Here is a 15,650-nt window from a genome sequence, read left to right on the forward strand (position 1 = left end):
AACAACTTTGTATTGATTTGCAGTGACCCTTCCCTCTAAGGGGACATGTGGACCCAAACCATGCCAGCAAAATGCCCCCTACAGCGTAACAGAGCCACCAGATCCCCTCACAGTAGGAGTCAAGCATTCAGGCTTGTACCGTTCTCTTGGTGTACGCCACATATGCACTCGCCCACTCGTCGAGAGTATGTTGAAGGATGACTCATCTGACAATATCACGTTTTTCCACCTCTCTGTAGACCAGTACCTATAGGTTCATGCACCACTGAACTCTCAAATGTGCTTCATCTTTATAATGAGGGGTTTATGCACTGCAACACTACTATAACATCCCTCTCTGTGTAATTGTCGACGGACTATTCTTGCTGAGACAGTCTGATCACGACCTGCATTGACATTCTCAGTCACCCGAGGAAGAGTTTCTGTTTTTCATCACATATCACACTAATGCACAAGCATCGGGGTCATCAAATGTGTGTCGACCACAATTTCCGACCTTATTTACTGAAGTGTTTCCCACAGATCTAAATGCAGATGTCACTTTAGTCACTGTTCCTGTTGAAACACCAGTCAGTTGAACAGTTTTTGTGACTGAATCTCCTGCCATCGGTGCCCCAGCAATGAACTGTCTTTCAAAGTCCCTTAGATCTTTTCTTCTTGCCATCTTGATACAAAATCAGAGTCAACTGGGCCTGCTCAGCATTTTTTATGCATGACACAGAAGATGACTAGATGTTAATTGCTTAGTTGTACAATGCAGTGCACCTGAGTGGAAGCATCTGCATTTATTATGTTCCTACACTCATTTATTCAGGTTTTTTCTTTCATGTGTCACTCGTCTCTATTTATAAAGAGAGAAAGAGCGAGGAGAGAGGGAGAATAATTAGAAAGTACAACAATAAATAATAATAGTAACAATAATAATAATATGAACAATAGTAACAATCACAGTAACAGTGGAATGTAGGGGGCGGTCTGTGTCTTGTGGGGTTATCATTCATGAGGCTACCTGGCCAACAGACCCAGAGACCATCTGGTTCCAGATTATCTGATGTAGTGATTTGCTGCTTTTTCTGTGTTTTATGTGATTTTTAAATAGAATATATTTGGGTTTTTGACTGCTGCTGGTTCAAGCAAGACATTTGAAAACATCATCTTGAGCTCTCAGAACTCGTTATGGGTAGTTTACACTATTTTTCAGACATTTAGACTAAACGATTAATCAATGAATCGACAAAGAGAGATTGATAATCTGGAAAAGTTAAGAGGCATCATGTTATTTTAGAAACAACCAAAGAAAGTGATGATAAATGTACAGCATTTGTCTATACTGTACTTGTCTATACTACTTTTTGACAGTTTTAAGGACTTAGTTTACCAGTCTTCAGTACCTTTTACAGCAACATCTGCTGTTGTTGCTGTTGTTGCTGTTGCTGTTGTGTCCATGTGCCTTAAGATATTCACCAAGTGATGCATTACTTACTTTGGGAGGAAAACCCACATGTATGCAGTGATCTAATGCTGGTTCAGGCCACAGTGTTCTATTTTTTCCTGGAGATATTTAGGTTATCTCACCCCCTCCCCCCTCTTGGTCACAGGGGTGTTTTTAGGACACCAGACAGACCAGACTGCTCCCCTCCCCCTTGCCTCTCTATCAACCCCCCTCTCCCACATCTCCTTCTGTCTTTGTCCACCTCCCCCATCATCCTTCATCTCCTCCCCTTTTATTTTTATGTCCCGCTCTTGTGCTTTTTCTATTTTGCCCTCATCAGCATCTTGTTTCCATATTCGCTGAATTTAAATAGCTTCTCACTTTGTCTGGCTCAACCAAAAGTAATGCTGTACTCCAGTAATGAAATGTTGGCTGAATCAGACGTCCTTGGAACACCTCCTTGGCCCGCTGTGTGATGTTATGTAAGGTAAGATGGCGTAGAGCAGAGGTTTTCAAAGTGGGAGGCGGGCCTCCCCAGGGGGGCTCCAAACAGTTTCAGGGGAGGCTCAGTGAATGGAAGTGAACAAATATAACATTAGTTATCAAAAGGAGATCAAGTAGAATAGCCTCAATGTGTGTGATTTGGTTAAATAGATAGTTTAGAGATGTAGTAGTTTAGGGGAATTTTACTGTTTTTCCCACTTTCACAGAGTCAGAAACTAATAAAAGCCTTTTTTATGTATTGGGTGTAGTCTGAAGTTATGTCAAACAGCAATATTACGCTATCTTGGCTCAGTTGTTGAGTGTCTATAGGATCAAATAACATAATCATGAGCCAATAGGCATTCAGGAATTGAGTGAAACTAAGCAAGTAAACTAAGAGGGGTGAGGGGGCGTCTTTTTCCAAGCTTTGTTTGGGAGGCCCACAGTGTCAGACTTGGTGTAGAGGGTAAAACAGGAACGTTTTTTTCTTTTTTATCAAAATTTCAACTTTCTGTATGTGAGTATTTTCAAGGCGTTGGAGTTTGGACAGTTTGAATGTATTTGTGAGGTCATGAGAGTCGTGCATATGACATCAGGAAGTCTGTCTTCTCTCACTGTTGCAGGATTTAGTTCAGTTTTTCTGAACTTAACAAAACAAAAAAATATCTTAACAATCCTGATCTCAACAATCAAAATGTTATCAAAATGGAAAAAATTTGGAAAGAGGCTGTGTTCATTTAAGTTAAATGAAACATTCAACTGGTCTGTGGTTATGAAGTGTATGAAGTTGAAGTTGTAATTCTTAAGATTTCAGTCTTGGTTGATCTGGTGACACCTGTGGTTACTGGTGGTAATTACAACTGTGTTTCAGTAACACAGGTCACAGAGTTCTGTTCATGGATGTATTAAAGAGAACTGGACGCTGCCCATGTGGTCTTCCACAGTACATGAAATGTGCCTATGCACGCTGGCTTTTCTTTTCCACATTATATCCAGTATGTGCATGCAGTTTTTCCTATGAATCCTTTGTATGCGTGTCTAGACAATTTGAATCCCACTCAGGATGTGCGGACTCTGCCAGTAAAAATAAAAACGACTTGAGGAGCTTACAAAATGCATACACATACAGTAGATTAACTGTTGCTGAAAAAACACAGACCATTAATAGCATTTAATTTATTGGTATTTGGTACAATGAAAACCTTCTGGATCATAAGTTGTGAGTCATATTAAAATGTGTTTGACAAAGCAAGCTAGTTTAGTGCAAGCTAGTTTGTAAATAACATGGACATTATGACAGTATCTCTTTACTAAATATCTGCTTCAAAACCAATATCTGCCGTCAGTCAAAGATTTAATGAATGCTGTGTTAAAGAACGCTTTAAGGTGCTACGCTGCCTGTGTTAAGTGTTGCACTGTGAACAATTGTTGTATTTACATTCAAAAAGTGCTCAATTCCCATGGTCTAGTAGGGTTTTTTTTTTACACAGAAATAACATCAATTGGGTTCTATAATCTGACATTTTGATCTAAATGTAGAGAACATCAACTCTACAAACAGGTCTAAACATAGATAATAGTGTTCTGCTGTATCAAGTTTCAGCTCTTTTTGTCTGGAGCCACCTAAACGCTCCTCTCGTCTCATTTCACTTTTCACTGTGTTAACTGTCTTGTTCAAAGTCAAAACAGGGCCACTCATCAGTGCGAAGCTGATGGAAACACCTTGTGAAATTTTGTGTTTCCTTTAAGGTTCAGCTTTTACAAGGGGTGGGCACAACAGCACGAACACCTGCACAGTATAATGCAATCCAGTGCAACGGCCCAGCAATAAATTCTACCTCTCTGAAGTGTTTTTTAATACTGTGTCAAAAATATTTACTCACCTCTGTGTTCATTTTTGAGTTTAAATTGAAGGAAGGGAAGTATTTAATGTGTTCCTATTTGTTTGTACTCCCTGTGGACATACTTCACAGAACTGAATCGATACACAATTTAGAGGAACGTTAAACACAAGCTTCACAGGGCGGTTGCATTGGATTGCGTTTATTGTACAGGTGTTAATATGTCCACCTCCAGGTATTTAATAAGGTTGTGTCAGGTAAGAGGGAATAGAAGTTGGTGTCTAACCTACATGGAGCCACTCGGAGTAGCAAACATATACTGTAGTGTTACATAACTGTTATTTTACAGCCTGAAGGCTCCACATGAACAGAACAGTTTGGCCTGCTTTTCTATGATGTATAAAGTTACATAAAGCATGATGGCAATGAATCAAGTGGTTTTTGGCTGGATGTGACTTCCAAGTAATGTAGGGTAATAACAAGCTGTACAATGTGTCTGCAGGAGTGTCACATGACCTACTTTTAAATATGTGTAAGTCAAGTCAGAGTTAGAAAATGTTTTTAACAAAAAAGATTCTTTACAATCTGCTTAAAGTTAACCTGCTTTTTGTTGAGTTTTTTTGTAGTAAGAAACCTAATTTTCTTCTCATTTTGTGCGATCATACACTCTGCATTACAACAGCTAAAACATACGGTGGCCAGCAAGGGCAAACACACTGCAACTTAAGAAAACACATGCAAATAGACAAAACACAAGCAAATTAAGAAAACATCTTCATCAATATGGCAACACATGCACAACATTTAGAAAACGTGCTGCAAATACTACAACACATTACCGAAATAACAAAGGAAGTGTTTCCAGAGGACACTAAAGAGTGATGAACACGTCAATAACTCATAAGCGAAATATTAAAACACAAATGAGGCCTCTTTTCTACCATAGCAAGGTAGACAACGAGTTACGACCTTATTTTCACCAAAAGGAGTCGTCCTGTGGGCTGGACTACTAACATTGGTCTCTATGTACAGCTGGCTGTGAGACGAGGGCGCAGGGACCGTCTAAAAATTGCAACACCAAAAAAAGATACTTCAAAGAATATTCCTCTGGAAACATGCCCGTTGTCGTTTCTGTAATGTGTTGTGTTGTGGTATTTGTGGCGCGTTTTCTAAATGCTGCACATATGTTGTCAAATTGATGATATTTCTTAATTTGCTTGTGTTTTGTCTGTTTGCATGTGTTTTCTTAAGTTGCAGCACGTTTGACCTTGTTGGCCACCATAAAAATAGGAGTTTTCTGTGCATTTTAAAGGTGGATAAACTTTAATTATTTGTAATTGTTGTAAGCAGAGTTTTAGATTTCATAATAAACTGAAATGACTGTTACTTACAGTATGTACCAGTAATTCTTTAGCCTGTGTGAGCTTTTGAAGGCAGGTTTTTCCAACCAGTGCTAAGATAGTTACTCTGTTCAGCTTTGAATGGCAGCACAAGACATACTGTAGATGTACAAACAATATGCTCAAACACACAGTCATCAGCTCACATGAAGACCAAAGACGTTGCCACCATAATCTGTAGAAACCACTTCTCTGGCATGCACATGTTATGTAAGGACACATAAAGATGTCACTGATCCCAGTACTGTATGTGCTTGTTGCCAATTTACAGCACTACGAGCTCCCAACAGTAGTTAGTCTGTGGTTGATGACAGGGTCGTAGTTTCAAATGCTCTTTAGCTTTTTTTTGAGGAACAAACCAAGCAAGCAAGGCCGGTTTTTAGATCAGAGTGAGAGATCAAGGTCGGTTTCTGGCTGACCAGAATTCCAGCGCAGCATAAATCTTCCTTTCAGAAGTTAGTTTACCTTCTTTTTATTTTCATTGACTCTCTTTTTTTATGCTCACATAAACTTTTCCAAAGGAAATAATGTGAGGGAACATATATGAGGGTTCTTAAAGGGAAAAAATAGAGTAAAATTATTTGTCTGTTTTTGAAAACAAAGTATTTTTGTCAGCGACAGCTGCAACAAGTAGTTAATTAATAGATAAGTCGATCATCAGAAAATTAACCGCCGACTATTTTGATAATCGATTGTTCATTTTTAGTAAATTTTTTAAAGAAAAACTACTAAAATGCTCTAAATGTGAATATATTCTGGGGGTTTTTGTCTTCTATGACAGTAAACTGAATATCTTCAAGTTGTAGACTGTTATTGAACATTTTTCACCATTTTCTGACATTTTATAGACCATACTAATCAATCAACTAATCAATCAGTCGAAAAAATAATCAACAGATCAATCTGTAATGAAAATCATTAGTTGCAGCCCTATTTACTAGCTTGCAATCTTCTTCTCTGCCTTTGTTCATGCATTATAACGGTCTGCAGATCAGTGGAATAATGTGCTATCATTGGCAGGACTATGTATCGCATCACTCGTGTTCACGAAACAAACAAAATGGGACCCATTGATAAAGAAACTGCTCCATAGCGCTACTATAGGTCAGAAACCCCACAGGGTACCTTTAATGGGAGACAGCAGTGAACAGTTAATGTTCTGTCAACAACAGTATTTACCTGTCGACCTCTGGCGATCATGTGAGAAATGACTGTGCTCTCCAGAAAACAACAGCTTTGGTCATTTATCAAAGAAGCATAATGTCAGAGGCAAAGGTGGACCATAGTGTGCTGTTTGTATTGCCACAGAAAGTCTAGGGAAGAGGTCATGGTGGATTTTTGGGTCGTACAAAGCATCTGAAGCCGCTCTGTCTCCCAACCGTAACCACTGGTTTAATTTAACCATAAAGGTGATCTTTTCCTCAGTAGTGGCAGGAAACAACTACTTGTTGAGGATCAGCGCAGCAGCAATGACTTCCAAAGTGTGGTCAGGGGGAAGCGCCACAAAGTCCTTGAGCTGATTTGAGGAGGTTTCAGAGGAAAATGGGCAGCAGTGGTATTTCACTCCCTTGAACGTTTGAGTGGAATAAAATGAGATTTAATGAGAGCATGATGATTATTTAGCTCTCTACCTTCCTGCTATCCTGCAGTATTTCACAGTTATACAGTCAGTCATCTCCAACAAAACTTTTATAAGGTTGCAACTCTACCATCTGATACATAGGAAAACATCCCTAATCAATATATATCCTGTGTGTGTTTTATTTGGTAGTTCACCAGGTCTTTGGTTACTGGTTTTCAATCCAGCAATCAGTCCGTGACGTCTAGCTTGGTTGAATTTATGAGGCTTGTAAAAACCCCACTGTCGGGCCAGTAAGTCAACTTGGCCGGTGCTACCTGTTGTGTAATCTGCTGTGTAACGTTATGCAAGGTGAGCTGGCAGGTGATCAAGAGTAAACCTTGCTGAGATACGACTCTGCGTCTGGGCTCATCTGAGTGGGAGTGCATATTATTTAAAGCCTCTGGTTTTACCCAAGCGAGATAACTAAGGCGATAATTCTTGTTCATGGTGGTAGATGTATGCCCAAGGAAATGTTTTATTAATACTCAGTGGTAAATTTATGTTTTTCTTTTCTCCACATTGCTCAGAATTTCTGAAGGTTTCTTTGTTACTGTTGATGACGATAGCAGTAATGTGAGGTTTTTTTACTCATTTTCTGCTTTGAAAAGCATCATTTAAATGATGACTCTTGTATGTAACAAAGGTATAGTTCTGTAAAAAAAAGGAGGAAGAAAACTTTGCTTTTACCAAGCCACAGCTGATAATGAAAGGCGCGACTGTAGTCTGTGATTTTAGTTTATGATTGTTTCACTCTGGCACAGATGAAGGCCTGTGACTAATGTGAGGGTAATTTTCCCGCTGCTGAGAGACGGAGCTTTAAAAGCACCCTAGAAACTCTTGAAAGGGCTTCACCTTCTTCATTGTGTCTCTCTCTGGTACATTTCCTTCTGTCCATCTGCTCTGCAGATCCGTCTTTCATCCGCAGAACATCATCTTTCATAGGCTGCCTTTAAAATACTCCTGTCATTTTTTTTTTTTTAGTTTATTCAAAACCTTGAAGTTAAACTTTGAGCAGCAAGAACAAAAACATTTGATGTATTGTCTTCTGTCAGGAGAATACACAAACCATATGAGAATAGACTTGGTGAAATTAACTCCAAAATGTCTGCAAATGACAAAATCACAAGTGCTGTTCTCCTTGTCCACTTGAAAATAATTAACTGAACTGTATTTTTCAGCACTGTCACTTTGGTAATATGGTTTCTGATGTTTGGTCCACATGTCGTAAAGAGTATGTAGCAGTAAGAAGAAGAATTAGCTGTTATACTATCTTCTTTTTCAGATCTATGTATTTTATATATATGATTAGATCTCATCTGTCCCTCTACAGACTCTCACTCAGTTGTGTTCAGATCATTTGTAAACTATTCAACACTTATAAGGACTTTGACCGATATCACTCCGTATCAGTTTCCTTCTTCCTTCTTACGAGAAAAGCTTCAAACTGTTTGTGCTGACAAAGAAATGGCAGAGGAACAAAGTCTTTATGTTCTTATATCTCTACTCTTTGTTTCAGTTGTGTGTAGTACAGCCATGCTGAGGTAGCAGCAGCCTGGAGGTCAGGATGTCTGAAGAGGAGCAGCAGCTGAATGAGAGGAAGAGGGAGCGAGAGATCTGCTACGTCACTGATGAAGAAGAAGAAGAAGAGGAAGAGAACGATGGAGATGATGAAGATGAGGGGATACCTGGTGAGTCAAAACAGTGGATTGAGACCTAAAACACTACTGATCATCATTTCACAACGTTCACATAATATTAGCTGTTAAAAAGTGCCGCCTACATGCAAACCTACTGTTGAAATCCTCATGTGTCGTCGAAATGAGGTTACATAACGCTCTACACATTGATGCATCATTGCATTTTATGTCAAAAAGGCTACTCCTACAAGAATGTAGGATAACGGTATATTTTAACAACCTTTAAACAATCTTTAGTCAGAAAGTGGTACCAAGAATAATTTTGAACTGAGGAATTCAGAGGGAAAAAAATCTTTTTTTTGTACCTCACCGTTTGAGAGACACAAGACAAATCTATTATATAAGTGTATATTATTATTATTACAGCTGTAAACCTTTAATTAAATTTTATAGAAATCTCTTAATTAGTTTTCAAGATATCCTGCCAATCAACAAATGGGACCGAAGAAAAAAAAACATCTTGGAGAGGGTAATTTATTGATAAATATATGCAGTGACATGATATAATTTATAATATTTAAAACAAAAATTGATGCAATTTTCACACTCAAACAGCAGCAACAGTGCATGTTGTGCTGTATTTCAGCAACTTCTTTAAGTTCGGTTGCATTCACGGCATGTTTGGAGCGCTTAATGTCAGCTGCTTTGGTTAAAATTCTTTGGGGCAATTGCGGACAATCTCATCAGAAATCCGGTGGCTCCAAATCACCATCTACACACTTAATGTAAGAATTGCGTCGTCTTCTACGAAAGCTGAAGAACTGATCAAGAGAGGGAACATAATCACACAAGAAAACAGTCTAAACACAAAGGTTTATGGGTAAGGAGACAGATGTTGACACCTGACAGATTGATTTAACAAGAAATAAACCAAACCAGCTGTAGTTTGACTCAGTTTTCTTTTCTCTTTGTCTACATCAACAAAATTTACAGCTTTTAACATGTTGAAACTGCATTTATAGACACTTTTTGTCAACATTGCTGTTAGATTAAACTGAAGCAGTGGCATTACTGTCCTCATTTGTGACCGGAGCAGCTCTCTACATCAACCTTTTGCCTTTTTACCTTCTGTCCTCCCTCAAGAACAAACTCTTCTAAACGACCTCGTCTCCCCCTCTCCTCTCATTTCTTCTCTTGCCAGTACGCGTTACATAACCCAATGAATCATCTATTAGTTCTATTAGATGCTGAATCGTCTGTGTGTGTGGGGGGGAGATGTGTCTCTAGTGTGTTTTTTGTGTAGGAGGTAAGATTTAAACTTTGGTTAGATAACTTAAATAGCGTCAGTCTTTGGATGTCTTTGACCTTATTACGGAGAGAGAAATTTACAGTTCTATCAGAAAGCGCCCTGTTAACTTATCGTCTCGCATTTCATAAACTTCACATAGCATAGTGATGTTTCTCACACACTCTGAGTGCTTTTTCAGTTGATTTGCAGGAGAATAAATATCTCAGGCTCTTAAGTATTTTGAGTCATCTTAATGAGAGAGACAAAGAGTGAGATTTACTGCAGGAATAATAATAACTTCCCCCGTTCATTGTCATGTTTATGTGCACGTGTGTTCTTGTACTTTGTGTTCTTGTAAAACTTGAGTTTTAGACCTTGAAAGGGAACACATTATGTGTGGTTCTCACTTTTTTTAAAGGGCTGTTTGAGGGTTAACACTTGGTTTTAGGTTACGGTTAGAATTAGGTTAAAGTTAAGGTTTGGCAGGTAATGGATTATGTAAATGAGGGTCCTCACAAGTATAGAATTACAAATTTTGTGTGGTTCATCCTGTCCCAGTCTGGTTTTTGGTCTATCAGTCTGCCTTTGAGAGGTTACACAAGCAAATTATGAAGATAAACCATCCCACCCTGTGTACACAAACGCTGCGTTTATTTCCTCATCTTTTCCTGGATGTCTTTACTGTTTATTTTTCTGTCTTTATCATTTCATGTCACCTATTTTCTTTGAAAGATAAGAGTTTCTGAAGCCCTAAAATGCTGGCAAACAGAGCAACACAGAAAAATAACTAGAACATGTTAAAAACAGTGATCATATCACTTTAAAATAAAAAGGAATAATACAAGTATTTGGGGAAAATACTTTGCTCTTACCAAGACTCACAGAAGAGGAGTGATTTTTAAATGTAATCTCTCTGCACACTCTCTTTAGCATTTCTAACAGTGCTTCCGGTCTTTATGCTAAACGGTGACGTCTAGTTTAGCACAAAGGCTGGAGGCAAGGAATTTCAAAAACTACAGCACTGAAATGTTACTTAAAGAAAAAAAAAGAGAAAAAAGACAAACCTAACCCTGATCCTGGAGGCAGAGTTCAAGAATATCCACCCCCCCACCCCTTTAAAGCTCAATAATGAACACTGTATCTTCTTCGTTTAATCCGTACACATACAAAAATTTGAAAATGACAATTTGTAGTTTTGGCAGTCTATGGTGAAAATGCTTTCTGGGCCCTGAGGATTTTTTCAGTTTTGCCAAGGCTGACTCACTGAATCCCGTTTAGCTCTTTTGGCACATGAAGTTTGTCATGAGGAGTATTACTCATCCTGTTAAAACAGTTGTATAATGTCCTCTGTAGGCTCTGGAGCAGCATTTAAACGTCTGGAAAAATGACCCTGATTATGTCAGTTTTAACTTAGAGGACAGAAATCCAAACTGGGGCGTGGAGTTTAAAAGATGTAGGCATTTACCGGGAAGGGGAAGTCTACTGAAAGATGTTATTTAGTATAATGAAAAGTCAAAGATACCTCAACCTGGGTTTCTTTGATTTTGACTATTCTTTTTTTAAAATATATCTCTTGCAAACCTCTGAGGTTTTGGAGGTGCAACACTAAATCAATCAATCAATCAATCAATCAATCAATTTTTATTTATATAGCGCCAAATCACAACAAAAGTCATCTCAGGGCACTTTTCACATAGAGCAGGTCAAGATCGTACTCTTTAATTTACAGAGACCCAACAATTCCCCCATGAGCAAGCACTTAAGTAAGGAAAAACTCCCCTTTTAACGGGTAAAAACCGTTAATGGACGACAACTTTTAAATGTACGGAATAGCCCTTTAATAAATCCATGGATTAGCCAAATGCTTTCTGTGACATCACAGATTGAAGTTTCCAGCCTCTAGAGAGCTGCAGGCTCCTCATTACTGTGAGTCAGTGTTGGATAACCCTTTAATGTGACAGATTGCTTGTTATGTTTAGGCCGAGACAGCAGAGACCTGTGAACCTGTGAAGAACTCTTAACACACACACTTGCTTTCTGTTTCCACTTGTCAACCATGCACACCTCTTTCTTCTCGTTCTCCTCTCTCTCTCACACACAGATTGTACATGTTGTCCTAATTACAGCAGTAGTACCTTGTTTGATGCCATATTTGTAATGCTGTCTGTGCAGTTATGTAGCCCTTCACAGGGTGCGTGCTTGTGTGTGTGTGTTTGTGTGAGAGCGAGACAGAGAGAGAGAGAACCGGAGAGATGATGATGAACCATTAATCATCAACAAAAAGGGGTTCATGTTGTTTCTGCTTCCGTGCTCGGGCTTATAAAACATTTTCACAGTTGTGCAACACTTTGTATAACTGACCCAGTGGAGCAGCGGAGGTGGCAGAAGCCTAAAGGCTACACGAGGGGGTTTGGGGTTTTGACGTCATCCCTCAGAAGGCCGGAAAAATCCCTGTGTCTTATTTTGACATTAATAAATGAGCACTAAGAAATGAATACAGTGATAATTATATTGAATTATGTTATGGTGTTGTTGTATTGCAGTTCTGCAGGTAATGTTGTGAAAACTCTTCCTTGTTGGTGTGTTCAGGAAGTTTTAACATCTAAGATCTGGTGTCAAACACTGGAGTTTCCCAACAAATACATCAAACAGGCCCCTTTTGTTTGGAACTAGGGCTGCAACTAACAGTTATTTTCATTACCAGTTAATCTGCCGATTATTTGATCAATCAATCGATCAACCGTTTGGTCTATAAAATGTCCATAAATAATGAAAAATTACCATTATAGTTCTCCAGAGTCAAAGATGACATCTTCAAACGTCTTGTTTCGTCTAACAGTCCAAAACACAGAAATATTCAGTTTATTGTCTTATATGAAGCTGAAACCAGATATTTTTTGGCATTTTTGCTTAAAAAAGTGACTGAAACATTATTCAATTGTCAAAATAGTTGCCGATTTATTTTCTGTTGATCAACTAATCGATTAATAGACTAATCGTTGCACACTAAATACTGAAACTAAGAGTTTGGTAGAATTTCAAAGCTCCACTTATGAGTTCACAGTGACCTTTTGTAGCCAAGAGGCAGCTATTCACACTTCAACTGCAGTAACTACATGTTGTTTTAAAGTCTGGTCTAAATTCAGCTCCTGATGCGCCCACCTTCACTGACTTCACATCTTTATTTTCATGCAGTACTGAAGTAGGAAATAAATCTCAAGACCTCTGATCTGCCTTTTAGTATTGGTGGCGTGTTAGTTATGTAAAGTTTATCAGTCCTGAGGTGAGTGAACCCAGCAGATGCATAACAGAAACATTTATTTAAGTACATTTCTTCCCTTTTTGATATTTCTTCTTTCCATAAAACAGAAAGTAACATGTTACCATAAATCTTCTTTATTTAGTCATTTTAACTGTAGTCGTTGTAATTGCGTTGCTTGTATCTGTGACATTAAACAGAATTGTCCAGCTACTACTTACAGTTTCGTTTTATATTTGTAAGCAGAGGTCGGTTCAAATTCTACTTTGGACTTTGGTTATTTTCCTTTTCGAGCCACTTTGTTATGTTAAGGGAAAGCTGGTTTGCTGTATTGATTTACGGCACAGATCAAGAGGAGCACAAAGAGCTGAAGCTCTCACAGTTTGTCGTCTTGGCAGGTGGCGGAAGGAGTGAAAAGTGTGATGGGGGGGAAAAATTACATTTACGTGTTTATCTTCTTCACTTTGCAAATCCATTTTTCTCTTGTGACATCATCACCCCCGCTGTCTCCTGCGTCTGTCCCACGGTTGCCGTAACAACCGTCACTAGGACGCTGGTCCCCTCAGAGTTGTGACCGTTTCCTCCTCTTGGTTCAGCATCCCCTTTACTTTAGTCCTCCGTCTTTCATTCTCCATTTTCCCCTTCTTCTTCTTCTTCTTCTTCTTTTCATCCTTCTTCTTTATTTTCTCCCCTCATCTTCGTTCATTTACTTTCATCCCTCTCCATGTCATGCACTCTTTCATTCTAATTTATTCTTCTTCGAAGTCCTTTGTCTTCATTTTTATGTCCTTACGTATGTCAGTTGTCTGTATTTTAATGGTTTCCAGTGATTACTGCTTCTTCTTGCTCTTCTTTCCCTCAGTTTCAGTCTTTTAAAACATCTACATGTTCTTTCTCATTTACGTTCTTCACTGCTTTTTAAATGACAACTTTTAGTTTGACCAATCGATAAAAACTTGAGAGAGTTTAGGGGGAAAAAGTAGAATATAGGAACAAAGAAAGTAATGATAAAGTGAGAGAGAGTTTAATATTCATGTGACAGCATTAGCCCAAACAGAAAATATAGGAATGGAAAAGAAAATGACTGTTTTGTTGATTATGAAAAAACAAATTCTATAAACATCATTATAGATTTTTGTGAAAAATACGAGTTTTTAACAGGATTGATAGTACCAGCATCATGATATTCTGTCATATTGTTGTTGATTGTTTACAAAAGTGCTTAATTCAACATCTGTTTCCTGAATCTTTTAACCACTCGTTGTCATGTAGCAGCTCTCCTCTCTGACGCACAGGAAGTGATGCTTTTTATATTTCTGTTTTTTCCAGTCTGTTGTTTGTTTGGTTTGTTTTTTTGCAGAAGGTCAGGTAAATGTCTAAAAAGCTGAATAACTAGTATGTTCGTCAGCATCACAGTTTTCTCTCTGCAGAGGTTTGGGGTTGTCATGGTGATCACTGGCACCACATTCAATACCCTTACATGCAAAACACACACACACACACACATACATGAAAGAGCACATGAATGAGGTATTTGAAGATTTTTTTAAAAAAAGTATTTCCAACAGTGTAAAATGCTGGTTTTTAATTACAGTCGTGTTCCCGTCTACGCTCATTTTTCTCCCGTCATTTGAAAGTGAAAAATTGCATTATTGTTGTATAATTCACACAAATTAGATGATGCAATGAAAAAATGTACCACTTTTTAGTGATCAACAATTTTGCAGAGTAAGAAACCATGACAGTAATAATCCAGAATAAGAGACAGACATTCTCAAGCAAAAAGCAAATAACAGTAGACTGAAACGAAAAGAAAAATAAACAGTAAAACACAACCATCCGTTTCTACTGACTTCTAAAGCCGGCCCGCTCCGGGTCTAATATTACTGTGTGTGGAGGATTGTAGGACAGGGGTCCAGCATTGTTAAAAATATCGCTGAGAATAGAAACGGCTTTATTTAGCCATGGGGTTGAAATGTAAAAGGCTGCCCAGCTGATAGGAGGTGATAATTATTCCATAACGGAGACGTTTGATGAAATAAACCTATTTTGCCCATCATCAGTTCTACTTTTTTCCATACAGCTATAGAACTGGTTACGATGCTCCCATATCTTAGATTGATGTTTCTGTGCTCCCTGCCTGTATATAGGAAGTCTTCTAGTCGGTGTGGCTTCATGTTGCCTCTATAGCCCTCAAAATGACCTCTGATTCATTCAAACATGCAGTGGTCTAATTTGAAAAGCATAATAATAAGAACTAAAATTCGGCCTCCAGTGAGTTTGCTTCCTAATAAGGTTGTAAGTTTGATTCGTGCATCCTTTCCACCCCAGATCTGTAATTCATTTCTGTGATAAATTTAGGTGGTGGCGCCACAGGGATCATAAAGAACAAAAAATTAATCAGCAGCAAAATGTTCATTTTGACAGAACCAAGTTATGGTTTGATGTGTGCAAGATTTCTGCACCAATCTCTAATCTAACAAGACAGGACAGATCAGAGTTATTGGGCTTCACAGGGATTTATCACATCATACGTAGACATGTGATTAAAAAAGTGATAAAAATGATGAACTTCAAGCTTTTGGGAAGCACCTTCAACGGAAAACACAAACAGACCCAGAAAAATACTGAGAACACGCGCGCACACACTCATCCCAGAAAAAACAGGAAGTTTGTGTGTGTGTGTGTG

General features: G+C 38.4%; 1 protein-coding gene across 1 annotated transcript in view; it reads left to right on the forward strand.

Moving 5' to 3' along the window:
- Positions 1-15,650, forward strand: part of LOC137184195 (helicase ARIP4-like) — a 77,076-nt gene that overhangs the window by 15,340 nt on the left and 46,086 nt on the right. Inside the window, exon 2 of the mRNA XM_067591640.1 lies at positions 8,294-8,465. Within this exon, the coding sequence (XP_067447741.1) occupies positions 8,342-8,465 (124 nt within the window). The 5' untranslated portion in view covers positions 8,294-8,341. The remainder of the gene's footprint in view (positions 1-8,293; positions 8,466-15,650) is intronic.

The sequence above is a fragment of the Thunnus thynnus genome, chromosome 6, assembly GCF_963924715.1.
Source record: "Thunnus thynnus chromosome 6, fThuThy2.1, whole genome shotgun sequence".
Classification (NCBI taxonomy): Eukaryota; Metazoa; Chordata; class Actinopteri; order Scombriformes; family Scombridae; genus Thunnus; species Thunnus thynnus.